We start from the raw sequence: 26,623 nt of genomic DNA on the forward strand, positions 1-26,623 counted from the left end.
GAATATATGGTTGCTTCAGTTGTGCCCTGCTAAGCACAGGGACAGAAAGAAGAGATGAAGTAGATGACCAATAATCTTCTTTGCTGATTGTCTCTCTCCTGAAAACCGTTCTATGTTACTGCTTAGCTCTTCTTAAGGAACATTTCAATCACACTTACACACCCGTTACACACACACCATCTGTCTCTCGTGAGTAATGCCCATATGGTGTCACTTCAGTCGGACCGGTGTTATTTGAATGAAGTTCTGAGTCACCGCAGCGTCAATGTACTGAACAGGAAACCTTGTGTTGCTAAATCCGGCTTTCAAAGAAGTAAGATGTATACAGTGCTGTGTATACTGTACACCACAGTACCTTGTGTGTTTGTTCCTGTGTAAACCAGAAGAGTGACTATTTGTGATGTCTGTGGTTTGTGACAAATTATCTGTCCCTTCATACATTCCAAACATTGAATCTTGTTTTAGAAAAGACCACATTGAATAAAGCCTTTTATACTGTATTTATTTGCAACTTTATTGTTGATATTTGTATTTATAACATTCTCTCAGATGTAGGATCCCTCACATTAAGTCCCAAACAATATATTTGAGACTGCATGACATTTTAGGTTTGAGTAAAAATAATTGTAATGGATTTTCTTTTCTTTTTATCTTCCTTTTAAATTCCCAACCACTTCAATAGCTTTGTATGGTGTTCAATCCAATCTGTTATGGTGTAACATTGAATTTGTTAGTGTATGTATACTCTGACTCTAAGACAGACATCACCAGAGGCCTGTGGCTCCGAGGCTGGTCTGACTTTGTTCTCTGACCTCTGAACATGAAAAGACCCTTAGGCAAAATACAGTATCAGAGAGAAAGTGCTCTCAGGTCTGACCTGTGTGATATTTTTTGTCACAGACGGCATTTCTTTGAAGCAAGTCAACTATACCTGCAGCCTAAGGGCCGAGGAGTTGAAATAATAAAACTTACTAACTGTATTTTTTGGCTGTCAGTGAAAGAATATGGGCAACTCCTCAAAACAATTTTTTTTTTAATGTCAATTAGCAACAGATTCTTAAACCCTGAGGCAGGTTATGTTAATATGTTAAAATGCTGCATCTGGATGTAATAATGGTTTGTAAGGGTTTCACAGTGGGATGTATATTCAGGATAAAGTTGTCAGTCATATGTTCAGCTCTAGTTATATTTCCATTTACACCCTTATACAATCTATTACACATTTTGCATAACGGCAATTGACGGTGACAATTGCACATTCTGCCTTTGTAAGACTAACGTAAGACAAGATGCCATCATATGTTGGATATGTCATGATATACAAACTACAGAAGGATGAAGATGATGATTTGAGTAATTTCATTCTTTTAGGAAATATCCTTTTTAAAGTAACCCAAATGATCAACATATTTCATTGCATCCATTTTGGTTTGTCTGTAGGAGGAACTTCCTGTTTAAAAGCAAGGAGTAGGAGCTTCTCAGGGTTAGACCGCTGTTGAAGTTAGTTAAGTTCAGGTTCAGGCCAACCTGCCAAGCCTATTTTGGTTTTGTTTTGACTTTTAGATTTCATTTTCTGTATATGTTTCCTTTCTGTATATTGTTTGTTTTTCACAACTTCACCAAAACCAGCCAGCTTTTTGGTTTTGTGGAAACTTGAATTAAAACCTGTTAAGCCCCCCTCGGCGGGTGCTTCTTTTTTTTCACGACACTGTGTCTCAGGGCATCTTAATATTTAAAAACCTATTAATGTGTTATACCAGATTAACGGGAAGAATCTCAGCTAACTGATGATACAAACCATTTTCACCAAAACACAAGTCTCATAAGAAGCATCTAAATGACCCCTGAGCGAAAAATGCTAACGCGCTTTAGCACATATCTCAAGATAAAAGATACCCTTATTACTTATCATAGCTGCACATACAAGATATCCGATTAAAGCTGAGGTTCCACAGATTATTTAGGTATATATATCATCACTGAGTGATCCAAACTCGCGACAGGGGAAGCAAACACAGACATTACAACACGTACCTTTACGTAGCTTTTACGGGAGATCGTCTCACCGTAGCTGTCAATCTGATCAAAAGACTTGTTCAATGGCATTAAAACGAGAAAAAACGCGGCTGAATCGGTTAATCCATAGGTTGATAATGTTTCTGTGGAATATATTTTTTTATTTATAATCCATAATTCCATTTTTATGTAAAAATCGGAGAGTGAAAGTCAGCTTTTGGTTTTGGCTATGCGTCAGTCTCACACACACACATTACCAAATAAGGAGTATGTGGGAGTTCCCCTCGATTCCATTGGCTCTGACGGTTAGAAAGAGATGTCAATCAGCAAAATCGAGCAAGGGGGGGCCAGAGATAGGTCAAATCCACCCAAATGACCCCAGAAGTGGGTTTTTTGGTGCTAAATCTCTCTAAAAATGTCAAATTTCACTTGTTTTGCATCAATCTTGATACAGGGTACTTATTATATGTTGTAGTTTGGATTCCTTTTAGTCTACCATCCCATCATTCAAGGGTGGTTTTCACGATAAGTAATTTATTTTTTTGGACGGACACAATAATTTACATTTCTTTACTGTGTTCAATCTGAATGTACTTTAAAATAAAAACATCTATATTGATTCTGACACTTATACATCCAACTCACAGGTGTAACCTTGCTTTGAGAAAAAATATTATTAATTTAACCCGTTTAGAAGGGAAGATATGGTCATTTGTTCTGGGAATGTCATTTTCGAGCCTGAGACCTGAAAAACAGGCTCGGGCTTAACAGGTTTATGTACAGCTGATGAAGATTGACTGACCTTGACATTTAACTGATTTAGACTGAATACTCGCACTAGCTTAAGGAGGGTCAACACTTCTTCACAGAACAGGAACTGTGGAGTTTTTGCCTCATCACATTGAAAATAAGGCATTTCAATCTATAATTTTTCAATGATAAGTTGATGGAAATCTAACTTTACTTATGGCATATCACAAAATCACATACATATGATATATCATGTGTGTCCCTCAGAGCGCCAGGAGCAGCAGATGCTCAGAGCAGCCACCACCGGCCCCTCCACCATCCGCCTCACCTGGAGAATCATTCTGTCATCTCGGGGGTACCGCCTGGAGTGGAAGGAGGGGGAAGGTCTGTATGCATGTCACCTGTCCCTTTTGTAGTTGTTTAGTACATAACATGTAACATTGTATAGTTTTCAGGAGGACTATTGGTACTATGACGTTTTTATTATCATCAAAAGCGGTATGAAATAATGCAGGCTAATCTAAAAGTATCATGTTGATGCAAAATGTATTTGTTTTAAAATAAACATAAAACACAACTAAAATAGACAACAGTAATGCTAAATGCAGTTTCATACTGTACCTTGATGACTTGATTTTTTGTTTGATGGCTGAAATAAAACAAAAAAAAACGATAAAATCAAAATGCCAGCTCTTTCAATTTGTATATACTGATAGTTTAGGTATATCTTGAATAATGCACTAGTTCAGTTTTTTTCATAAATGTACTACACTTGCATTTAAATGTGAAACCCTGTGTTACAGAATAGTTATACATTTTCACATCCTTGAACAAACCCACTAATATCCAACCATGTGGCTTCCTCTCCAGGAGGCCAAATCCAGAGCCTGACCTTTCCTAGAACCACGACCAGCTATGAGCTAACAGGCCTTCAGCCCAAAACAGAATATATCATGAACCTGTACACCCTGTTTGATGGTCGTGAGGAGGCCACACCTGTCTCCACCTTAAACAGAGGTCAGTAACTCAGCCTGGGGGAACACAACTCATTATGGATTGATTGATGGTTCATTAATGTGCTGGGGTTGACTTCCAAGATCGGTTCAAAATGTTTTACTGTAAAGATATTAACATTTTGTTATTGGGATGGCTAAAGCTCCATTGGTGGAGCTGACAGCTTTTATTCTGGTTGCCATTAATAAAATATTGCATACAAAAAAAAAGTTAAATGTTTAGCCGAGTTTCGCAAATCCTCTGGTGTTTCAGAGGAACAGCCAGTGGGGAGGGTCTCCAACCTGAGAGTTGTGGAGTCCCTGGGTACTACCGTCCGACTCGGCTGGACGGGTGTAGCCGGTGCCACGCAGTACCGCATCATTATCCTCAACAAAGCAGGTACACTGGCTAATTTTAATTAATTATTTAGATCTTATTAGTGCCTGACTATGGATAAAAACAGACTAGTACAACTGGTGTTTTTCTTGTCATGTCAGGGGGATCAGAGGAAATCCGGAATATCCCTGGAAACCAGACGACCCTGGACCTCAGAGACCTGACGGTGGGAGTGTCTTATGGGGTCAGTGTCACAGCGCTGGTGGGAGAAAACGAAGGAGACCCAGTCACTGTCTACATCAAACCAGGTGTGTGGTGCAGTGACCGTGCTGCTCGTAGCTTCATCCTGTTGTCATGTTCCTGTAACTGCCCAAAAGCAGATTTTCAAAACACCCATTTAATTGTATTAAGAATTAATTGAATTAACCTTCTATTCTGTATTTTGACATAACTTAGCTGAACAATGTACATTTTTAAAGGCTGTTAATAGATACTGTAAATTGTATTATACATACCTGCGATGAATGTACATTTAGTACATAGCTGTCTTCTTGTTGTCTTACTTGAAGTAAATCCTCAGACTTGCTTTCTTAAAAAGCTGAATACATTGAATTTTGCCACATGAGGACCTGTACACCTTTCATTTCAGAGCCAGGTATTGGCAGAGTGACTAACCTCAGGGTGACAAACGCCAACAGTCGGCGAATTCGAATAGGCTGGACAGGTGCTGCTGGGGCAACGGGTTACAGGGTTACCTGGAGACAAGGCGACAGTAAGTGTTATATGATGTATGTTTTCAATGTGTTTGTGAGTGTATCCTTTTTAAACTTGTATCAATGTATTTGTATGGTTAAGGTCAAAATGAAGATCAAAGTCAAAAGTCAAAGTCAACTTTATTGTCAATCTTCCAGTTTGTGTGTACAGACAGAGAGATCGAAATAGCGTTTCCCACAATCCCGAATATAAAAACAATTGTATATAAAAATATGTGTGCAAATATATATATATATCTCAGTGTTTCCCCTAGGTTTACTGCTTTGGGGGGGTGCTGCCTCAGCAGGGGTTGGCATTGGGATATTTATTTTTTAAATCCTCCGGAGCAGAGAGGAGCTGTGGATTATTGTTATTGATTAATGCATCAGTGTTTCTTAGGGTCAAAAACACTAAACTCTCAATTTAAAATGAAAGTGTTTAGTTTATTTAATAAAAGACCAATGTGGAAAGTGACAGTAGATATAGATTAGTTGCAATTTTGTGCTATGTATATATATATATATATAAAAATTATATATATATATATATTTTTAAACACCTTGAATTTCAGGGGGGGCGCGGGGCTCCGTTGGCAGATAATGGTAGGGGAAACACTATATATATATATATATATATATATATACACAGTCAAAGACACATTTTTACATGTGCACACATAGCAAAAGCTGTATTTCATCATTACTATTTAAAGAAACAGATTTTGAATCTGACTGATTTATATCTGTATTTAGTCTTCAGTTTTTGTGCATCATTTGTATTCCCTTTGGTTCTGCCTTGCAGGTGGAGAGCAGTCCCGTATTCTGGGGGCGGAGGTCAAATACTTCACCATGGACGGCCTGCAGCCGGATGAGGATCTGGTAGTTGGGGTTGCGACAGTGGTTGACCAGCGTGTTGGAGAGGTGGTCACACTGACTAGTCGGACTAATCCCAACGGGGGATCGGTGGCTGCCCTGCACATTGTTGAGGTTACATCTCAGGGGATACGCATCGCATGGTCACGTTCCTCCCGGGCAACTGGTTATAAGGTCACTTGGCGCAGTGATGGTGGTAAGCAGTGATTAGCAAGTCAAGCAATATGAAGAATAGTAAAAGCTTAGTTTTTAGATATTGTTATATAAACCTATGTATCTTGAGTTAGAGGAAGACATACACATCTAAATGTTCATTTCTCTGCCTTATTTTGCTTTTGCAGGAGTTGAAACAACTCGTAACGTGGCGGCTGATGTCTCTTCTTACACCATTGACGGACTACAGTCAGATTCAGCATACAGTGTATTAGTTTCTTCACTTACCGGCTCTCGAGAGGGGAGTCCTTCCACCCTGAGTTTCAAAACAGGTACCACACTGAATCAAATGCATATTATTGCTTTTGTCTATAGTGTCTTTTGGGAGAAACTTGGCTTGGCTATACAAAATAAAATAACTGACTAAATGTTTCCTGTTCTGATCTCCAGAGTCAGATAATTCTGTGATTGGGACTGTGACGTCACTGCAAGTCCAGGAGGCTCGTGGAGAGGTGGTCCGAGTCACCTGGGTTGGTGTGCAGGGAGCAACGTCTTACCGTGTGTCTTGGAGGAGAACAGATGGTAGACCTATAGCTTGACATTTTTGTTGGGTTAAAATCCCATATACATCTCACAAAGCATCAATTTGACTTCAATAAATAAGTTGCTTTCTATTGTGGTGGGTGATTTATTGCAGCCAGACTGTATTACACTCCTCACTGTTGCGACTATGTGCTGCTGTAGGTGGTGAAGAGAGGAGTCAGCTGGTGACGGGAGATGTGACAGCAGTGGATTTAGACCAGTTGGACCAGGGAGCCCAGTACGAAGTGCGGGTCATGGCTTTAGTTCAAAACAGAGAGGGAACCCCCGTGTCTGTCAGAGTCACCACACGTGAGTCCTGTCTTTCTTTACTCAGACATTATCGTTTATATTATTGTTTTAATGCTTAAAATATCCAACCAAAGTGTGTAGATGTAGAAAATTAAGTAAAGCAACTAAGTACAGCAACATACTTTTTTAAAGAATGGATGCATATAACAGTACTTTTTTTTTATAAAAGTGCTTAATGTAGTAAGATATAGCTTTAGAATATAATATACAGTATATTGCATTTTAGGCCTCAGTAATATCTTGTTTAATGTCAAATGTTTCTTGCCAACATTCAGTGACTTAGTAAAACCTTGAAAGTCACTGTCAAGCCTGGGAATACTGTTTGTCTTGTGTGCTATAGTTTAATATATCTGTAAATCTTGGGTTCCAACAATTATATTTGTTGAAATGTCTTATGCAATTGAAATGCTGCTTCTCTATACCCGTGTATACAGCTGGTTCCCCCCCCCCCCCATCACGTACCACAACTTTACGAGTTGCGGAGGTTACCAGGGATTCAGTGCGGCTTGGCTGGACTCCACTTCCTGGCGCCACAGGATATATTCTACGCTGGAGAGACGAGAGAGGTGAAGTGTTGTAATTAATTAATTTAAGACTATGCCTGCTCTTCAGTCCTATCATTATAACTGTTCACATCTCTCAGACATTGGTCCAGGCTTGTCTGTTACGCTCCCCGCTGCGTCCAACTTCTACCAGGTGACTGGGCTGCGATTGGGCCGTCGTTATCGTTTCACCGTGCAGCCCACTTTTGCAAATGGATTGGGAACAGAGAGCTCTCTAGATGAACGCACTGGTAACAAAGCCGCACATCCTGTTTTATGTACTTAACATACCCATTGACACATTTTCATACCTTACTTACCTCTACAACATTGTCTTCTCACAGTGTGTGTGGGCGGACGTCTGGACGTGGTGTTTGTGGTTCCGGCATCTACCGATCGAAGTAGCCTCGCAAGACCACTGCGTGAACTCCTCGCAAGTGCAGCAGGGTCTCTCAATACTATTGGAGCCCGGGACTCTCAGGTACTGCCCTTAAAATAAATCTTAAAACAGGCAGTGGAGAAAACACCTGCATCTGCTGCCAATATTCAGATGTATTTTCTGCCTGTTTCAGGTGGGAGTTGTAGTATATGGCTACAGACCCCAAACATGGTTCACACTTAGTCGCCATAGCAGGTATGACACACTTCTTCAACAGATCCAGTCCACACCGTTTGATGAAAGCCCGGGAAATAACATTGGTCAGTTTTTTTCTCTGTTTGATTACCTTTTCTGTACAAACTGCTTGATATGTATAGTGTTAAGAGTTGTGATATGGTGTGTCTCCCTCTGCAGGTGAGGCGGTGACCTACACCAGGCAATACCTGCTGACCTCCTCAGTTGGACGGAGACCGAGGGTCCCTGGTGCTGTCGTCATCATCGCTGACAGAAGCTCAGCTGACAATCTGACTTTGGCATCCCTCGGTCTTAGGGCTACAGGTGAGAGGACCAATAATCAGACACACAGCAGTCATCTGTGAATGAAATGTAGTGTTTGCTTTACCTGGAGGTATGTGACCACCTGCACCAGAAAGATCACTGTAGTTGGTTTCATCTGGACAATTTAGTCTTAAGATTTCCGCTAGCAAGTGTATGTAACTTCAATTAAAAATGTAAATAAAAGAAACAGCCATAGCTCTGTGATAGATGTCCCCTCGGGAACACAAATCTATTTTTTGTATAGAGATACTCCGATCGATCGGCCGTTAGCGATCGGTGCTCTCTATAAAGGCCGATCAAGAGAGCCGAGCACATGACGTAAAATACATGACACTTTTCTCTGTGCGCGGCAAAACAAGCTCGCATAAATGGCTTCACCAGTCTGGCAGTATTTTAATGTGTCCGAAAAAGACAATAAAATAGCGATATGCAACGTGTGTGAAGCAGAAATCCTGCAGCTCCGCCTGCTGTGGCGGAGCAAAACACACACTTAGCTATTTTATCTATCAATCAATCAATGTTTATTTATATAGCCCAATATCACAAATGTTACATTTGTCTCAGTGGTCTTCACAGTGTGTACAGAATATCAGTATGACAATACGACACCCTCTGTCCTGAGACCCTCACATCGTACAAGGAAAAACTTCCAAAGAAAACCCAGTTTAAAGGGAAAAATGGGAGAAACCTCAGGGAGAGCAACAGAGGAGGGATCCCTCTCCCAGGACGGACAGACGTGCAATAGATGCCGTGTGTAAATTGAAAAGATAATACATTTGCAACATAGGTAGTCCAAATGTTTGGAAATGCATGTGTGTATAATAGGAAGATGAATCCACGAGGATATCTACCTCTGGAACTAGCTAAACTAGCTATAAATATATTTATTTATATTTATTATTTATATTTATTTACTTCACTGTCGGGTCACTCATTACTGGATCAGTGAGCTGCATGAGACGGATACTGACGGGCTGTAAGGGAGGGGGAGAGGAAAAGAGAGCACTTCCGCTTATTTCTCCCGTGTTATTATCCAAAGTTAATGTAAACTTTAATAATGTACTTCATTTGAATGTAATAATTATGTTGGTTGTTGTTTGTGGAAGCGCATAATGTATTGAAAAATTCATCTGAACTTTTCGATCCGTTACGATTATAAACTGAAGCAATATAAAAATGAGCCCCATTAAAGGTAGGGTAGGTAAGAATGGAGAAACCAGCTCGAGTGCGCTAGAATTTGAAAGAAAACAAAATCTGCCCCTTCCTTCAGACTTCCTCACAGAGCCCCTCCTCCAACACACACGAACGCGCACATGACCAATGAGGGCACGAGATAAGTTTGTGCACAAGATGGAAGACTGACAGGCAGGTAGGCCATCCAGTTATTTTAGCCGGGCCGGCTAAAATGATTGGTCGTGCTTTTTGCAACGCCACGGCTTCCACAGATGAAATGTTTGTATGTATTTATTGTCAAAGCATTTAATGTATTCATTGCTATCGGGATGTTAAGAGCATTCCATGGAATATAACAACAAATTGTTTCTGAAGTGAATTACATCTTTAACTGAGTTTTAAACACCCCTTAGATACCCATAGCCCCCACCCACCCGATCGGCCGGAATCGGTATCGGCCGATACCGATTCCGGCCGATACCGATTCCGGCGATCAACCCAAAATTCCCGATCGGAGCATCCCTATTTTTTGTACGGGTGTCTTCGTCTGAACGAACAAGAAAACTGAACTGTATGTAAATAAAAAAACACATATTAGACATACAAATTCAAAAGTCTTCTTCCTTCCTGTGTGTGTGTGTGTGTGTGTGTGTGTGTGTGTGTGTGTGTGTGTGTGTGTGTGTGTGTGTGTGCGTGCGTGCGTGTGTGTGTGCGTGTGTGTGTGTGTGTGTGTGTGTGTGCGCGTGTGTGTGTGTGCGTGTGTGTGTGTGCGCGTGTGTAGGCGTAGGTGTGACAGTGTTAGCTGTAGGTATAGACCAGGCAAACACAGAGGAGCTGCGTCGGGCCGTGACGGACAGCAGCACCCAGAACATCCTTTACACCCGTGATGCAGCCCAGTTGGACACCCTACACACTGACCTGGCAGACTTGCTCTGTGGCATTGCCAGAATACCAGATGTAAGAAGAAACTATGTTTTATTGTTCTTTTTTATTCCCAAGGGACATGGGTTCCAACAAATGTTGTTCATGGTATTTTGTGAATTAGCATGGAATCTAAATACAGTTATACATGAAGATAAAATACAAAACCCTCTCATCTCAGCCTCATTTTTCTGTCCTTGTTTAGGTAGGTCCAGGTCCAGAGCAGTGTACCGTTCAGTGCCCTCAGGTGAGTTCTCTAAATATACTTTTGTACAAAATCACGTGATAATAATGACAGTTTATTGGACTAGAAACATCTTTAAAGACTTTGTGGCTCCTTTTCCCTACTGTATGATTTCTAAATGTACATTTTTTAATTCCCTTTAGGGTGAGCGGGGATATCCCGGTGGGACGGTAAAGAGCAGACTTTTGATAAACGATTTAGCACTTTCCTTTTAATTTGTATTATTCGCTTTTAAATGGCATGTTTATGTTTGACTCCACAGGGTGAGAGAGGCACAGATGGCACAGATGGACGCAAGGGAGATTCTGTGAGTCCTTTATTAACAGTTGCCTCTTAACAGCAATCTACTGAATTTGTTTTCATACTAATGTTGTGTTGTGTGTGTGTGTGTGTGTGTGTGTGTGTGTGTGTGTGTGTGTGTGTGTGTGTGTGTGTGTGTGTGTGTGTGTGTGTGTGTGTGTGTGTGTGTGTGTGTGTGTGTGTGTGTGTTTGCTTTAGGGTCGTGATGGTCTGCCTGGGAGGGAAGGCCCCATAGGCCCTGAAGGTCGCCCAGGTCCTCCAGGTCAAACCATCACCGTTGACCCCTCAGGGGGGGTGAAAGGAGAAAAGGGAGAGAGGGTGAGTACAGCTGAGGTTATTTAAAAGCTTGACAAACTTCCTAGTGAGAAAAACGGTAACGAGGAGTCTGTTTCCTGATCAGGGTTTTCCTGGCATTGATGGAAGTCCAGGGTTGCCGGGACGACCAGGTTCCTCTGGAAGTGGAGGGCTCCCGGTGAGTAAATATCATGTTGGTTAAAAACAGAATAACATAGAGTAGCCTATATGTGTGTGATTGGGTTCAACAGATAGTAGTTACGTAGTTAGTTAGATAGTTTTGGGGGAATTGTAATGTTTCCTTAGGACAGAACTGGTGTGGAATTATTATTATCTCAAACCTTAGCTCAATTGTAAATCTTTGGTATGAAATAATGTAATTATGATCCCATAAACTAAAAGCAAGTAAAGGAGGAGGGTAAGGCATCACCATGTTCAAACTTTTGTCTGAGGCGAGGCCCACTGTCTCAAACTTTGAAAACCTTGTGCATAGAGGTAACAAAATGATGCTGTTTTTGTGTCTGTAGGGTTCGCAGGGCATACCTGGTATACGAGGAGATTCAGTGAGTACCTTGTTCTCCTGAAAAGTTGTACATTGGATATTTGAATATTGTGACTACAGTTCTTTTTTCTCTTGATGTAGGGTCAAATAGGTGCGACTGGGCCACTAGGACCAACGGGCGCAAAGGGTGAAAGGGTGAGCTGAGCAATCATTTTCATCTTTTTCCAGACCCACCTTACTAGGATTTATTAATATTTATTGAATCACATACAATTATTTATTTGTGCGAGTTTGAAAGAGACAGAAAACAAAGTAATGTGCCAATTATGTGTGTTTGTTTGTGTGTGTGTGTTTTTGTATGTTGCTTTGCTGATGCTTCAGGGAGAACCAGGCTCAGCTATATCAGGAGGGGGTCTTCCAGGGAGGAAAGGAGAGCCAGGCCTCCCGGGAATACCGGTAAGAAACAAACTGTTGTTACTTTGACCCCAACCCACCTATGCAGAAAGATCTTTATATCTATTTCTCTAACCTGGATTCTGTCCTCACCACCAAGTACCTACTGCTTATTTTATCATAGCTTCAATTCTGTATTTTGTCTATATGTTAATATGTTTAACGTGTCCTGTCTGGAAGTGATATGATACATTTTAGCTTACCCTTTTTAATAGCAGTTCAATTAACAACGTTTTTTCTTTTCCATTATTTGTATACTATATGTGACCCGCTCTATCGAAATCAGTCGGAAGTCGCAAAGGCTCATTTCAAAATAAACGTGGATTTGCGTAAAAAAATAGTTTTTCGGGGTTTGGGTGTTTTGTTTGATTTTAAATTAACAAAGTCTTGGCTTTCAGAATATGAAACTTTTATTTCCAAAATCACACGATAAATACATGTTTGAAGCTTGTAAAGGGAAGATGACAGCTCTCCCTCGCCACTCTGCTGTTCCGCAGCACCGCTCCCCCTCCGGCTGATATTATGAATGTAAGGCGTATAGTAATCATAGATAACACGGTAGGGTCCGTTACAGTTTGTTTTCATCTGGTTTCAAATAAACAAAGTCTTGGCTTTCAGGATATTAAACTTGTTTCGGCAAATTCAGATGATAAATACAACTTTGAAGCTTCGGCATAATTACAAGCGGAGAACGGAGTAACTTGACGTCACAGCAGGCATAACAACAGTCGGTGTTTCTCGTGAGTGTTTTCCCCGGTAAACAAACACAATACACACAAACGCAAAAATACACAAACACACACACACACACACACACACACACACACACACACACACACACACACGCACACACGTGCGAGCTTCCCCCAGACCAGTAATCCAAACGAAAATATCTTCCCTCCGTACTACTTTGATCATTTGCTCCGCTAATAATCAATCAGATTGATGGATTCCAGAGAAGAGGAAACTTTGAAGGCCTTTTTCTCAAAATGATGTCTCGGTGACAGTCATTATATAATGTGACATATTTTGCTTAAAGGTTTCATGGCCATTTCTACTGATCATAATTCCATTGTTGAGGTCTACTAGAATAGATTTACAATGTTCAATGTTCCAAAATCACATTGGTTTACTATACAGCATCTCTGTATAGTATGTGTATTCACTCTCTGTCCTAAACGGCTTGTTGGAGCTTCTGCTCCCCCCCCTCCCTATGAGCCCACTGTCCTCTGATGTGTGTTCATGTGTTACAATGGTGTTTGTTAGCAACCAGAAAAGGACACCACTAATGACAAACAGATGAGAATGCTGCGTGGGGTCTGGGTGCCGTGTTGGCGGGACGTTGTGGGGCTCGCTGCCCCGCCCTTTGAGGCTCGAGGAGCGGACAGTGTGAGCTGGATTACTGGTGTCATTTCCTGGTTGCTGCGTGGGGTCTGCGAGACAGCGAGAAACCGCGGAACTCAGCCTGAGCACACACACGTGAGTGTGTGGCGAACTGTGAGTGGAGATCCACGGAGACGCGGCTGAGAAAAGATAAGGCTGAGTGAGTGTGTGTGTGTGTGTGTGTGTGTGTGTGTGTGTGTGTGTGTGTGTGTGTGTGTGTGTGTGTGTGTGTGTGTGTGTGTGTGTGGTGTGTGTGTGTGTGTGTGTGTGTGTGTGTGTGTGTGTGTGTGTGTGTGTGTGTGTGTGTGTGTGTGTGTGTGTGTGTGGTGTGTGTGTGTGTGTGTGTGTGTGTGTGTGTGTGTGTGTGTGTGTGGGTGTGTGTGTGTGTGTGTGTGTGTGTGAGAGAGGAGCTCCACGGATTGGTCCATTTGGACCTGGGCATGGTCACGTCACCATACTCAGGAAGAAAAAAATGAAAGAAAAATCTCCAACGAGGCGTTCTGGGGCAGCATAGACAGGTATTTTCTGTGTTAGAGTTTTACTCGCTACAGGGTGTACTTTGAGGGTTTGTGATTCTGCAGACCGTTTCCATGCATACAAAGCTACATAACACACGAGGGGATGCGGTAATAACCGGAAAAGCATGACATGGGACCTTTAATATTTGGAGTACAAAAACAATCCTGATATCATTAGAAAGCTAGGAATCTCCTCTTTCCAACAGTGTATACAACTCAAAATGTGTCTTCGGGTCAATGCGACTGATTTCGATAGAGCAAGTCACATATGTACTTTGTATGGCACATTAAATTGTAAATACCCTTCCAAACAAAACCCTCTACAAAGCCTTGGTGTAGCTGTTGTTGATGTATTAAGTATTTTCTGCATTCTAACCATTGTTTGTGTTGTTTACAAAGGGTTCTCTTGGTCGGCCAGGCAGCAACGGCGGCAAGGGTGGGCCCGGTGTTCCTGGGACACCTGGTCAGGAAGGTCGTGCAGGTTTACCAGGAACACCAGGACTCTCCATCAAGGTTAGCCTCACCCACTGCCCCCTGGAAGTATCTGTAGTTTGTATCAGCTCTTTGAGACACCTAATATAAACACCAGCAAAGTCACTATTAGCTCATGATGCTGTAACAAATCCAAACACAGACTGTCTTTGATATGCCATGCTCATCTTCTGTCCTGATGAAGCTGTATTAACCAATGTCAGATCATTGGCTGCTGTCAGCGCTTTGGCATTTTGGAGTGACGTATGGAGTAGCTGTGTTTAATTACCAATGTGATAATAATTGAAACAGAATTTCAAATGATTCCAGGCCATTTGGTGCCATTTAGGTTGTTTGCACGATTAACAAGAACACATGTTACAGTCTCACATGCACAATTATATTTTGTATTAAACCAATCTTATTATCTAAAAATATGTTTCCCAAATGCACGATATCCAGATTGTTGAAATAACAGATGTGGTCTGTTATTTCAACAAATAATCTTCTCTTTTAGAATTCCAAATTCTCTAAAAAAAACCTCTTCTCCAGTTTTCTCTATTGAGACCTTAATGAATTCTCAAAGGAGTCTCTTGGCTCCATCCACTCCTCCAAGATGAGACTGTTGTTGTCAGACTCATACACATGGTGGCAGCATTGAGCCACTTGCTTATTTCTTTATTGGAAGCTCAAGCATTTACTGTATGTGCCAGGAATGTTGAGATTTTAGGATAACTTTTGTTACATAATATAATTTCTAATGCATGATTTTATAACTTTTTGTCCATCCAAATTTGAGAAAAAGGCCTACATACAGACTTTACTTTATATAGTTTCCACTGCATCGAAAAGGTATTATAATATTTTTTAGAGACAGATACTGATTGTATAGGACAAATTATCTGGAAACTCATATGATTAGGAGTATCGATTGTCACTCCTAGCAAACTATTACAACTGTTTTAATTCCTCAGTAATAAAAAATAAAGACAAATGATTTATTACTAATTTTGATTTCCTTTAATTAGTTTGCCTTAACGTTGAGATACGTTTCCTAACAACAATATTAAGCACCTTTTTTGTCTTTCTTCCTCTTTCTGCAGGGAGACAGGGGCAACCCAGGAGATAGGGTGAGTCACACCACAGCATCACCTGCTCATCCTCTCACTGCAGAAGTATCCCACGGAGCACCCGAGCATAATGATTCTCAGCTCTTATCTCTCTTTGCTGACAGGGACTTCCAGGAGTCGGCAGTGGGGTGGCCGTGAAGGGCGAGAAGGGCTCCCCAGTAAGCGCTGTCAATCACTGCCTATGTGCTGACATGTTGGGTTTGCGGATCTACTCTGAATGTGTGCATGTGTGGGTATTTTGCATTAACTAATTGCATTTTTTTTATCAGGGTACTCCAGCATCTGCAGGGACTCCGGGTTTTAGAGGGCTGCCAGGTCCACAGGGCAGCAAAGGAGACAAGGTAGCTGCATATTGATTCAGTGAATGAGTGTTTGAGCATGTGAGATGTTTAACCCAGAGTAATTGCTTATGGTTGCTTTTCAGGGTGACGGTGGTGATGGGAAGGCTGGACCTGCAGGCAGGCAAGGAGAGCCTGGGGACCGGGTAGGTTGAACACAGTCGTTGGCTGATGTCATGGTGATGAGTCCGGTTTTTGGACATAGTAAAGACTAGAAAACCCTGACAGTACATAACTCTTCTACACCTGAACAATCCTTTTCCTACACATCACAACCACAAAAAACACAATGGCACAGCTAATACAAGAATGAAATGACTTCAACATTTTGTAAAATAATGACTTGTGTGAAATTTGCTGGATCAAAGGTATCAGCTGCTTTTAAAATGGCCACATGGTCTGGCCATCACAGTTCAAACTTTAGTAGACCATGGCCCTACTTTCCACCAACTATCACTGAAATATCTTCATTTGTATTAAACAACATAAATACACAGCACTGAAACATAAAATCCTTAATCAGATAATAAATGTATGAATAAGCATTTTGCTCATGTCTTCCAGGGTCCCCGTGGGCCTACAGGAGAAACTGGTGGCAAGGTGAGGTAATGATAAGAAAATCACTTATCTTGTAAGCTTAAAATAGAAGAAATACCTTTCTCACTCTTTCCATATTGATAGGGTGACCGAGGACAGCCAGGTGAGGCTGGATCACAGGGAGACAGGGTGAGTCCTTCGAGGAGAGTGAATCAGTCAAGGATGTCTGTTTTTGAATGTGTGTGAGTTTGTGGAGTGATAGTGTGGGTTTTTAATAGATTAAATGACTATGTTCCATATTCACAGGTAAGTACTTTGAGTCTCAAATAAAGGGTGCTGGGTGCCTTGCCCATCATTTTCTTATAAAGGAAATGCCACTGTGAATTCAATTGATCACATTAGACTAAAATAGCTTGTTTATTAAAATAAGAGAAAGATTCTTAAGTATGTCATTCTGCAAAGTTGCCCTTTGGCAAAGCAAGCTAAACATTTCTGACGTTGTTAATGCGAGATCCGTCACCCTTTTTATGTAAAATGCAGGTTATATTGACAATAAATAAGGTTGAGGAAGAGATCAAGAACCAAACCTGAAAAGACTCTAGTTAAAACAATTAGTCACAGAACATGTCATTTGACTTGAAAACAATCAATGAATCTGGACATGTGTCTCTTCGCAGGGGGAGAGAGGACTAAATGGTGAAACTGGGGAGAGGGTGAGTAGAGCAGTAGTGGTTCAGTTTTTTATATAAATGAGTTCACATGTTGAAATCCTTTCCTCTTAGTTCTGTTTTGTCCTGCTATTTCAATAATGTTGTTGTCTTCCAGGGGGACCCCGGGAAGCCGGGCCTCGCAGGAACAATAGGCTTGAGAGTGAGTGACAAACCGCCATGTTGTGTTGGCTAATGGCATCAGCGTGCCTTTTTGTTTCATGTTTCCTGCTTTAAATGCAAAGATGGTTTCATTAATTAATCTTTCCATTTGTCATCAGGGTTTGCCAGGGCCCATTGGAGCCACAGGAGAAAAGGTGAGACTGATCAAATTAATATGTTCATACGAGAAGCAGCAGGTCAATAGGAACGTGATTCCATCACAGGACCTTTAATAATCAGATGTAATGAATTTCCAAGCAATGATGAAAGAACAACTGAACCTATCTGTTCCCAGGGAAACGATGGTGCACGTGGAGAGCCTGGCAGAAGTGTGAGTGATCAGATAATGCAGAAAAATGACATATAATAATGTATCTGTCCTTTCATATGGAGATTCCTTAATGTCTTTGTCGGTCTTTGTCTGTGATGATGACTCCTTACTGTATAATTCAAATCATGCAGGCTCCAGGTTTGGGAGGAAAGAAAGGGGACCAGGTAAACTATCAAATGTTATACTTTTGAAATCATTTCATCTAAACATGTCGCTGTTCCTCCACTCTGATGGGTTTCCTCTCGTTTTCTGTCGTCAAACAGGGGGACCGAGGCCTGTCTGGATCTGACGGGGAGAGGGGTGATAAAGGAGGTTTAGGCCAGAAAGGAGAGAAAGTGAGCAACCAGAAGATGATGATGATGATGATGATGATGATGATGATGATGATGATGATGATGATGATGATGATGATGATGATGATGATGATGATGATGACGATGATGCCTAAAAATATATGTTTTTTGTCTGTGGTCTGACATTTTTTCCTGTTCTTTTTTTAGGGGTCTTCAGGCTCAGGAGGCTCCGCTGTTGGATCTAAAGGAGAGCCAGGAGAAAGAGTAAGTTCACAGCAGAGGCATCATAACCTCCCTTTTATCAGAGCAACAAATGGCACATCATAATGCTGCTGTGATATATTCCTGACTATAACATCTATTATTTATAAAACATTTCCATTGTGCCACCTGTCATGCAAGTCCTGCCTCAAAATCACTGAAACTGAAAATACATCAAACATGTGCTCTGCCCGCAGGGACTTGCTGGTCTCAGTGGAAGGCCGGGTGGCAAGGTGAGAGATGTTTTATGTGCGCGTTTTAAGACTTTCTGTTTATTCCTGCTTTATTTGATTGTCAATATGGTCTTTTAACTGATGTTTAGGGAACTCCAGGAGAACCGGGAGAGAATGGGGAGAATGGGAAACCAGGAATCCCCGGAAAAGCTGGCCTTCCCGGGAAAGGGGTGAGAGTGGTGGCACAACCATATCTTAACTGCCAAAAGTAAAACAATTCATTTTCCAACGATAGCTACTGCCACACCTGTTTTTAATATCCTCTTAGAATTCTCTACATGGAGTAGCAATTATGGCTGGGTAGTAATTACTTTGAATAGAAGCTATTTTTAAGATTTCTTTGAACAAACTATGAGTTATTTTTGTTTTGTTTTTGCTCTTTAATGTGAGGAGGTACTGCTTTTCTATGGTTTTATTGCCGTCTTGCCAGGAACATCTTGGAGGCAATATGTTTTTGGATTTTCCCTCTGTCTGTCTGTACATCTATCCCATTCTAAGGATCGTGATATCTCAGGAACACTTTGAGGGAATTTCTCAACATTTGGCACAATCATTAAGGATGAACTGATTATAATGTGGTTTTCAGAGAGACAGCTTTTTGGCCATCCCTCGTCAATTCATATTCAAATTATGACAATTTAACACAATTGTCTAATAAGATAAAATGATGAATTGATGATATTTTGGATATTGTGGACAGACATGGAACTGCAATCTGACCTTTTGGCTGAGGCATAAAACCACCAAATGCTATTTTAGAAAATGATTGTTAGTTGAAGCAATGATGATCTTATCATTGTATCATGACCTTCTTTTAGGGGTTTCCTTTACATAGTTAAACATGACATTGCATTATTGTTATAACAAAGTCAAGCACTTGCTGTTATTGCATGTTTTTCTCAATGATGCAATCAAAGATCAGATTGCTGCTTTCTTCTCCTTTTTCCACCATGCGTCTCTTGTAATGATGCCATTTAAGAGGTATAAACAATTATTGGTGAGCAATTACATTTGTGTGCTCTATTCACTGACCCTCTACTCAGTTGCTCTTGTGGATTTAGAAATGTACCAGCATTAAGGTTCCCTATGTTAAAATGAACAAACTATTTTATTCTTTTTAAAGGGAGACAGAGGAGAAAAGGGTGATGAAGGCACACCTGTAAGTATATGTTTTTTGTATTGATGCAAACATCACAACATCCACTCTCTGCATAAAACATGTGTTCATAAAGATGATTGCTTACAAGTCACCGCAAATGTCTGGTTTGTTTTTAACTTGCTTTTCATCAGGGGGAATCTGGACTTCCGGGGAAGTCGGGCGAAAGAGGACTGAGGGTAGGACAAGTGTCTTTGGCACATTTTAGATTGAAGTTTCCTTGTTAAACTTTAAAACGACCATGGTACATCAAAGGGAAGTTCAGTTGACATGTTGAATTGACCTCCCTCAGGGACTGGCTGGTCAGCACGGACGACTAGGAGAGAAGGGAGACCTGGGAGACCCTGGAGAGTCAGGACGAAATGTGAGGCACACATTTACGTTTCACCATACAGACAGCTTTTCAATACGCTCTTGTGCTTTTTCACTAAAGCCTTGAGAGAAGAAGCGCTAAGGAAGGTCAGCTGCATATTTATTGATGTGTGTTCGATCATAGGGCAGCCCTGGACCTGCGGGACTGAGAGGAGATAAAGGACAACTGGTTTGTTATTGGCTTTATTTTTTTGATCAATATATATTTGATTTACTATAGGTGAATTTACATATTTCACTTTCTTCTTCAAGGGTCCCCAAGGGCCTCCAGGACCACCAGGAAAAGTGGTGAGTGTATCACACTCTACTGTATGTGTAAAACACAATGAACCCTAATGATGATTAATCAACATGTGTTTAATTAAAGCAAACTAGAGTTAGTAACTACAGTATGCAGCATCTTCTTACTTTTGAAAACAAAATTCCTTTAAACACAATTCTGATTCTTCATGTTTGGTCTCTTTGACAGGCTGACATCCAGGGCCAGCTGAAAGGAGTGGGAGGAGAAAAGGTGTGAACTTTGTGAAGAGCCATTGGATTATAATTGGGACCCCCCTCCAGTCCAATTTCAGACAAACTGTGCCTAAAAACGCCCCAAATAGTCATGGTTACCTCTAGTTACGACTTACATGTTTGTCATTTCCAGGGGGATGCTGGCGACCCAGGAGAGCACGGCGGCAAAGGTCAGAAAGGCGAAGCGGGGACTCCCGGAGCTGCAGGCCTACGAGTGAGTTTGTCTCATTCTTGCTATTTGTAAATGCTTCCGTGAGCATCTGAGAAGCCCCCGTACAGTATCTGCATCTGGATGCCCACTGACCCCCTTCCATGTTGATTTGCTATGCGTGACTGATGATCCTTTATGACTTCTCTGCTTTCCTTGCTTCCTATAAAGGGCCCTGAGGGACAACGGGGACTTGCAGGCACAAGAGTATGTTTTATTTCTGTCACTTTGTCTCTGCTTCAATCCTCATGAATATACGTATTTATATATACATCCTTCATAGTCATCTAATCGGTGGTGTTGGTCTTGTCGTGAAAGATTACCTTAGTTTACCTTACCTTACCTTACCTTAGAAAATTCAGTCATTTTCTATGGTCTTTTTTTGCTTCGAGATTAATTTCCTAGAAACTTGTGATTAAATCTCTCTTAAACAAAATGTTTAAAAAGGGGCTTTTGCACATTTCTTTGTGGACATGCTCAGTTCTACAGATTTGTTGAAACAAGCATCATTGTCATTTCTATTCTTTCCAGGGTGATGCAGGGGAAAGAGGAGCGCCTGGAGAGAAGGTTTGAAATCAGTGTGGCTGGTCCTCACAATCTCACCTACTGAAGCCTACTGTCATTTTATCAATTTTGAAAAAAATAAACTGGTCTCAGTTTATTTTATCTGTGTAGAAGAAAGCACCATGGGCAGAAGTTAAAGTGATACTCAAACTGTTCTGTTGCTGTAAAGTAAATGTGTTTTCAAACCCTAAATGTCTTTGTGATAGGGAGAAAGGGGAACTTCCGGGTTAGATGGACGTTCTGGTATAGATGGTAAACCAGGTGCTGCTGGACCCCCTGGTCAGAGGGTACTTCAGTTTATATTATTTTTTCTGTAAAACCATAACAACACATTGTATGTAGAGATTCACTGGGTGGTGAATTAGTGCAGCTAATACAATGTATTGTTCTCTTCATGTTACAGGGTGATGCTGGAAAACAGGGGGATCATGGGAGAGACGTGAGTTCATTGCTTCTGTGTGGTTGTAATCTGTATTCTAAGCAATGATATGAAAGGGAATGCTGATAAATGTTTAGTGTTATGCTCACTAAAGTTGTGTGATTGATATGTATTGAGTAAGTCAATAAGATAAAGATAATATATACTTTACTAATCCCAAATTGGGAAATATTTTCATGCAGCAGCATGTATAATAAAGTATTGCACATAATTAGAAATAAAAACAGTAGAAAATAAACAATGATACAATATAAACATTTAAAATTAGAAGATAAAAATACAGTAAATACAGTAGGATTGTTATTCACGTCGGTGGTAATGATGTTCGTTTACGCCAATCAGAATGCACAAAACTTAATGTGGAGTCGGTGTGTAGTTATGCTAAAACAATGTCGGACACCGTAATCTTCTCTGGTCCCCTCCCCAATCTGATCAATGATGACATGTATAGCCGCATGTCATCATTTCAGCGCTGGTTGTCTTGGTGGTGCCCAGCAAACAATGTGGGCTTCGTAAATAATTGGACAGCCTTCTGGGGAAAACCTGGTCTGATTAAGAGAGACGGCATTCACCCTACTTTGAAAGGTGCAGATCTCATTTCGGCAAACATTTCAGGGCTTTGTGGACGTAATCCATGACAAACTGGAGTTGAGACCAGGAGGCAGAGTCGCAGTCTTACACGCTTCTCTGCGCTCTCTCCTAGGCAGTCACCCATAGGAATCCCGAACCCAATAAAATACCCAATATTAGCGGTGTGTGTGTCTGCCCAAGGACAATTTAATGTAAAACCTAATAGAGGTGTCATACATAATAACCTAATAAAAGTAAATGTAACAACTACTACAGTGCAACAAAACAGGAAGATTAAATGTGGTCTCTTAAACATAAGATCTCTAGCATCTAAAGCAATATTGGTAAATGATTTAATATCAGATTATAATATTGATATATGCTGTCTCACTGAAACTTGGTTGAGACATGAAGAATATGTCAGCATAAATGAGGCCACTCCACCCAGCCATGTCAACACTCATATTGCTCGAGGCACGGGCCGAGGAGGTGGAGTTGCAGCAATCTTTGACTCAAGTTTACTTATCAATACTAAACCAAAATGTAATTATACCTCTTTTGAAAGCCTCGTTTTTAGTCTTACGCATCCGACCTGGAAAACTTTGCAGCCAATCTTATTTGTTACAGTGTATCGTGCACCAGGTCCTTATTCAGAATTCTTATCAGAATTCTCTGAGTTTTTATCAACTTTGGTTCTTAAAACAGACAAAGTAATTATCGTAGGTGACTTTAATATTCATGTTGACGATGATAAAAATAGCCTTACTGTTGCATTTAACTCTATATTAGATTCTGTTGGTTTCTGTCAGAGTGTAAATAAACCAACCCACTGTTATAATCACACTCTCGACCTTGTTCTGATTTATGGTATTGAAATTGAGCAACTATTAGTCGAACCGCATAATCCTGCTTTATCCGACCATTTCTTAGTAACTTTTGAAGTACTGTTACTAGACTACAAAGCATTAGTCAAAAGCTCTTGCAGCAGAAACCTATCTGTTAGTGCTATAGCCACATTTAAGGAAGAGATTCAACCAATACTTAACTCGATAGCATGTCTGCATGTAGGGGAGGAAACTTATACAAAATGTACACCACCCCAAATTGATCATGTTGTTGATAGTGCTATAGATGCGCTGCGAATAAAATTAGATTATGTTGCTCCTTTGAAAAAGAAGAAAATAAAACAACATAGATTAGCTCCATGGCATAATGCCGAAACCCGCAAAATAAAGCAAAAGTCTAGACAACTTGAAAGGATATGGCAGTTCCACTAAACTTGAAGAATCTCGTTTAATTTGGCATATTACTCTCAATGAATATAAGAAAGCACTGCGTAAAGCGAGAGCAGCCTACTACTCTTCATTAATAGATGAGAATAAGAATAATGCAAGATTTCTTTTCAGCACTGTAGCCAGGCTGACAGAGAGCCACAGCTCGATTGAGCCTTCTATTCCCTTAGCACTCAGTAGTAATGATTTTATGTGCTTTTTTAACGATAAAATTGTTACTCTTAGAAACAAAATTAATGACCTCTTGCCTTCGACCAGTATAGTGTTATCAACAGCTCCCGAAATCGTAAGTTCTAATATTACACTAGATAGTAAACTAGAATGCTTTTCAGCCATTAACCTTGAACAATTACATTCAATGATTCTCTCTTCTAAACCATCAACGTGTATGTTAGACCCAATTCCAACTAAGCTGTTGAAGGAAGTTTTTCCATTAATTAGCACTTCTTTATTAAATATTATGAATATGTCTTTATTATCAGGCTATGTTCCACAATCATTCAAAGTAGCAGTGATAAAACCGCTTCTTAAAAAGCACAACCTCGATCCAGAGGTTTTAGCCAACTATAGACCTATTTCTAATCTTCCGTTCCTCTCAAAAATTCTTGAGAAAGCGGTCGCAAAACAGTTGTGTGATTACTTAAAAAACAATGATTTATTTGAAGATTTTCAGTCTGGCTTTAGAACACATCATAGCACAGAGACAGCTCTGGTTAAAGTCACAAATGATATTCTAATAGCCTCAGACAAGGGACTTGTCTCTATTCTTGTTTTGCTCGATCTTAGTGCTGCATTTGATACTATCGACCATGATATCCTATTGCAAAGACTAGAGCACTTAGTTGGCATACAGGGAACTGCTTTAGGCTGGTTTAGGTCCTATCTATCTGAACGCTCTCAGTTTGTACGTGTTAACGATGAATCTTCCACGCAAACCAAAGTTAGCCATGGAGTGCCACAGGGCTCAGTGCTCGGACCTATTTTGTTCACATTATATATGCTTCCGTTAGGCAATATTATAAGGAATCATTCTGTAAACTTTCATTGTTATGCGGATGATACTCAACTATATTTATCAATCAAGCCTGATGAAATTAATCATCTAAATAAAATTCAAGACTGCCTTAAGGACTTAAAAACGTGGATGACCTTAAACTTTTTGATGTTAAACACGACCAAAACTGAAGTTATTGTACTTGGCCCGAAGAATCTACGAAACAAATTATCTAAAGACATACTAACTATGGATGGCATTAATTTGGCCTCCAGTGAGACTGTAAGGAATCTTGGTGTTATATTTGATCAGGATTTATCCTTTAACGCCCACATAAAATCAATTTCAAGGACCGCCTACTTCCATCTACGTAACATTGCAAAAATCAGGCATATCTTGCCTCAAAACGATGCAGAGAAACTAGTCCATGCATTTGTTACTTCTAGGCTGGATTATTGTAACTCTTTATTATCAGGGAGTACCAAGAAGTCAATCAAGTCGCTTCAGCTGATTCAAAATGCTGCGGCTCGTGTACTAACCAGAGTTAGGAAAAGGGACCACATTACTCCTGTTCTGGCTGCCTTACACTGGCTCCCTATAGAACACAGGATAGAATTTAAAATTCTTCTTCTCGCCTACAAAGCCCTTAATGGGCAGGCGCCATCTTACCTTAAAGAACTCATTATACCCTACTGTCCTACTAGGGCATTGCGTTCCAAGAATGCAGGGTTGTTGGTTGTTCCTAGAATCTTTAAAAGTACAATGGGAGCCAGAGCCTTTTCTTATCAAGCTCCACATTTGTGGAATCAGCTTCCAGTTTGTGTTCGGGCGGCAGACACCCTATCCGTTTTTAAGAGTGCGCTTAAGACCTTCCTTTTTGATAAAGCTTATAGTTAGGGCTGATTAGATTCAGCCCCTAGTTTTGCTGATATAGGCTTAGTTTGTCGGGGGACATCTTACTTCTTCCTTCTCTCTGTCTATACCCGTGTACACTCATGTTCCGATTAACCCAGCTTCCCCAAATGTCTTTCTTTTTGGTGTCTATATACGCTGGGATCCGGAGTCATGGATGATCCTGCGGTCCTGTGTCCTGGATCGCGAGCGCTGGATCTTGAGTCGTGGCTGTGGTCCTGGATCATAGGTCCTGGATGGATATCCTCGTGGATTCATCTTCCTATTATACACACATGCATTTCCAAACATTTGGACTACCTATGTTGCAAATGTATTATCTTTTCAATTTACACACGGCATCTATTGCACGTCTGTCCGTCCTGGGAGAGGGATCCCTCCTCTGTTGCTCTCCCTGAGGTTTCTCCCATTTTTCCCTTTAAACTGGGTTTTCTTTGGAAGTTTTTCCTTGTACGATGTGAGGGTCTAAGGACAGAGGGTGTCGTATTGTCATACTGATATTCTGTACACACTGTGAAGACCACTGAGACAAATGTAACATTTGTGATATTGGGCTATATAAATAAACATTGATTGATTGATTGATTGATAAAACAGAACTAATGGGGGAAATATAAAAGTTGACCGTGAATATACAAATAAAATATGTCTGACTAATAAAACACTATTAAGGGGCTGTATAAAAGCTAACACAATATAAAAGTAGGATGTTATTTACATTTAGTAAGCAAGAATGGTTAATTAAATATAATGTTAAAATGTACAGTGTGGAGTTTTAAGTCCAGTTAACAAAAGACAAATCAAATCAAGTTTTATTTATATAGCACATTTATAAACGATTTTTGGTCGAGCCAAAGTGCTGTACATATAATAAAAATAGCCTAAAGTAGAGACACTTTACAGCAAATACAACAGCACAGATTGTTCAGAATATCAGTATGAGAAAAACTACACTAAACTATCCTTAGACCCTCACATCGTACAAGGAAAAACCTCCAGAGAAAACCCACAGTTTAAGGGGAAAAAATGCGAGAAACCTCAGGGAGAGCAACAGAGGAGGGATCCCTCTCCCAGGACGGACAGACGTGCAATAGATGCCGTGTGTAAAT

The 26,623-nt window shown here is 40.5% G+C and overlaps 1 protein-coding gene across 1 annotated transcript in view; it reads left to right on the forward strand.

Moving 5' to 3' along the window:
* Positions 1-26,623, forward strand: part of col7a1 (collagen, type VII, alpha 1) — a 78,672-nt gene that overhangs the window by 21,606 nt on the left and 30,443 nt on the right. Inside the window, exons 13-62 of the mRNA XM_034084051.2 lie at positions 3,034-3,150; positions 3,637-3,783; positions 4,033-4,158; positions 4,257-4,403; positions 4,745-4,867; positions 5,650-5,916; positions 6,062-6,205; positions 6,324-6,455; positions 6,618-6,764; positions 7,199-7,330; positions 7,408-7,557; positions 7,651-7,787; positions 7,879-8,005; positions 8,100-8,243; positions 10,198-10,373; positions 10,543-10,584; positions 10,725-10,751; positions 10,844-10,888; positions 11,080-11,199; positions 11,282-11,353; positions 11,703-11,738; positions 11,819-11,872; positions 12,059-12,133; positions 14,431-14,544; positions 15,606-15,632; positions 15,737-15,790; positions 15,902-15,973; positions 16,057-16,116; positions 16,535-16,570; positions 16,652-16,696; positions 17,185-17,220; positions 17,333-17,377; positions 17,496-17,531; positions 17,672-17,707; positions 17,839-17,871; positions 17,971-18,042; positions 18,208-18,264; positions 18,459-18,494; positions 18,584-18,664; positions 19,618-19,653; positions 19,785-19,829; positions 19,943-20,014; positions 20,147-20,191; positions 20,275-20,310; positions 20,492-20,533; positions 20,669-20,749; positions 20,915-20,950; positions 21,275-21,310; positions 21,514-21,594; positions 21,711-21,746. Coding sequence (XP_033939942.2) covers positions 3,034-3,150; positions 3,637-3,783; positions 4,033-4,158; positions 4,257-4,403; positions 4,745-4,867; positions 5,650-5,916; positions 6,062-6,205; positions 6,324-6,455; positions 6,618-6,764; positions 7,199-7,330; positions 7,408-7,557; positions 7,651-7,787; positions 7,879-8,005; positions 8,100-8,243; positions 10,198-10,373; positions 10,543-10,584; positions 10,725-10,751; positions 10,844-10,888; positions 11,080-11,199; positions 11,282-11,353; positions 11,703-11,738; positions 11,819-11,872; positions 12,059-12,133; positions 14,431-14,544; positions 15,606-15,632; positions 15,737-15,790; positions 15,902-15,973; positions 16,057-16,116; positions 16,535-16,570; positions 16,652-16,696; positions 17,185-17,220; positions 17,333-17,377; positions 17,496-17,531; positions 17,672-17,707; positions 17,839-17,871; positions 17,971-18,042; positions 18,208-18,264; positions 18,459-18,494; positions 18,584-18,664; positions 19,618-19,653; positions 19,785-19,829; positions 19,943-20,014; positions 20,147-20,191; positions 20,275-20,310; positions 20,492-20,533; positions 20,669-20,749; positions 20,915-20,950; positions 21,275-21,310; positions 21,514-21,594; positions 21,711-21,746 — 4,073 coding nt within the window. The remainder of the gene's footprint in view (positions 1-3,033; positions 3,151-3,636; positions 3,784-4,032; positions 4,159-4,256; positions 4,404-4,744; positions 4,868-5,649; positions 5,917-6,061; positions 6,206-6,323; positions 6,456-6,617; positions 6,765-7,198; positions 7,331-7,407; positions 7,558-7,650; positions 7,788-7,878; positions 8,006-8,099; positions 8,244-10,197; positions 10,374-10,542; positions 10,585-10,724; positions 10,752-10,843; positions 10,889-11,079; positions 11,200-11,281; positions 11,354-11,702; positions 11,739-11,818; positions 11,873-12,058; positions 12,134-14,430; positions 14,545-15,605; positions 15,633-15,736; positions 15,791-15,901; positions 15,974-16,056; positions 16,117-16,534; positions 16,571-16,651; positions 16,697-17,184; positions 17,221-17,332; positions 17,378-17,495; positions 17,532-17,671; positions 17,708-17,838; positions 17,872-17,970; positions 18,043-18,207; positions 18,265-18,458; positions 18,495-18,583; positions 18,665-19,617; positions 19,654-19,784; positions 19,830-19,942; positions 20,015-20,146; positions 20,192-20,274; positions 20,311-20,491; positions 20,534-20,668; positions 20,750-20,914; positions 20,951-21,274; positions 21,311-21,513; positions 21,595-21,710; positions 21,747-26,623) is intronic.

This window comes from Pseudochaenichthys georgianus, chromosome 5, assembly GCF_902827115.2.
Source record: "Pseudochaenichthys georgianus chromosome 5, fPseGeo1.2, whole genome shotgun sequence".
Lineage (NCBI taxonomy): Eukaryota > Metazoa > Chordata > Actinopteri > Perciformes > Channichthyidae > Pseudochaenichthys > Pseudochaenichthys georgianus.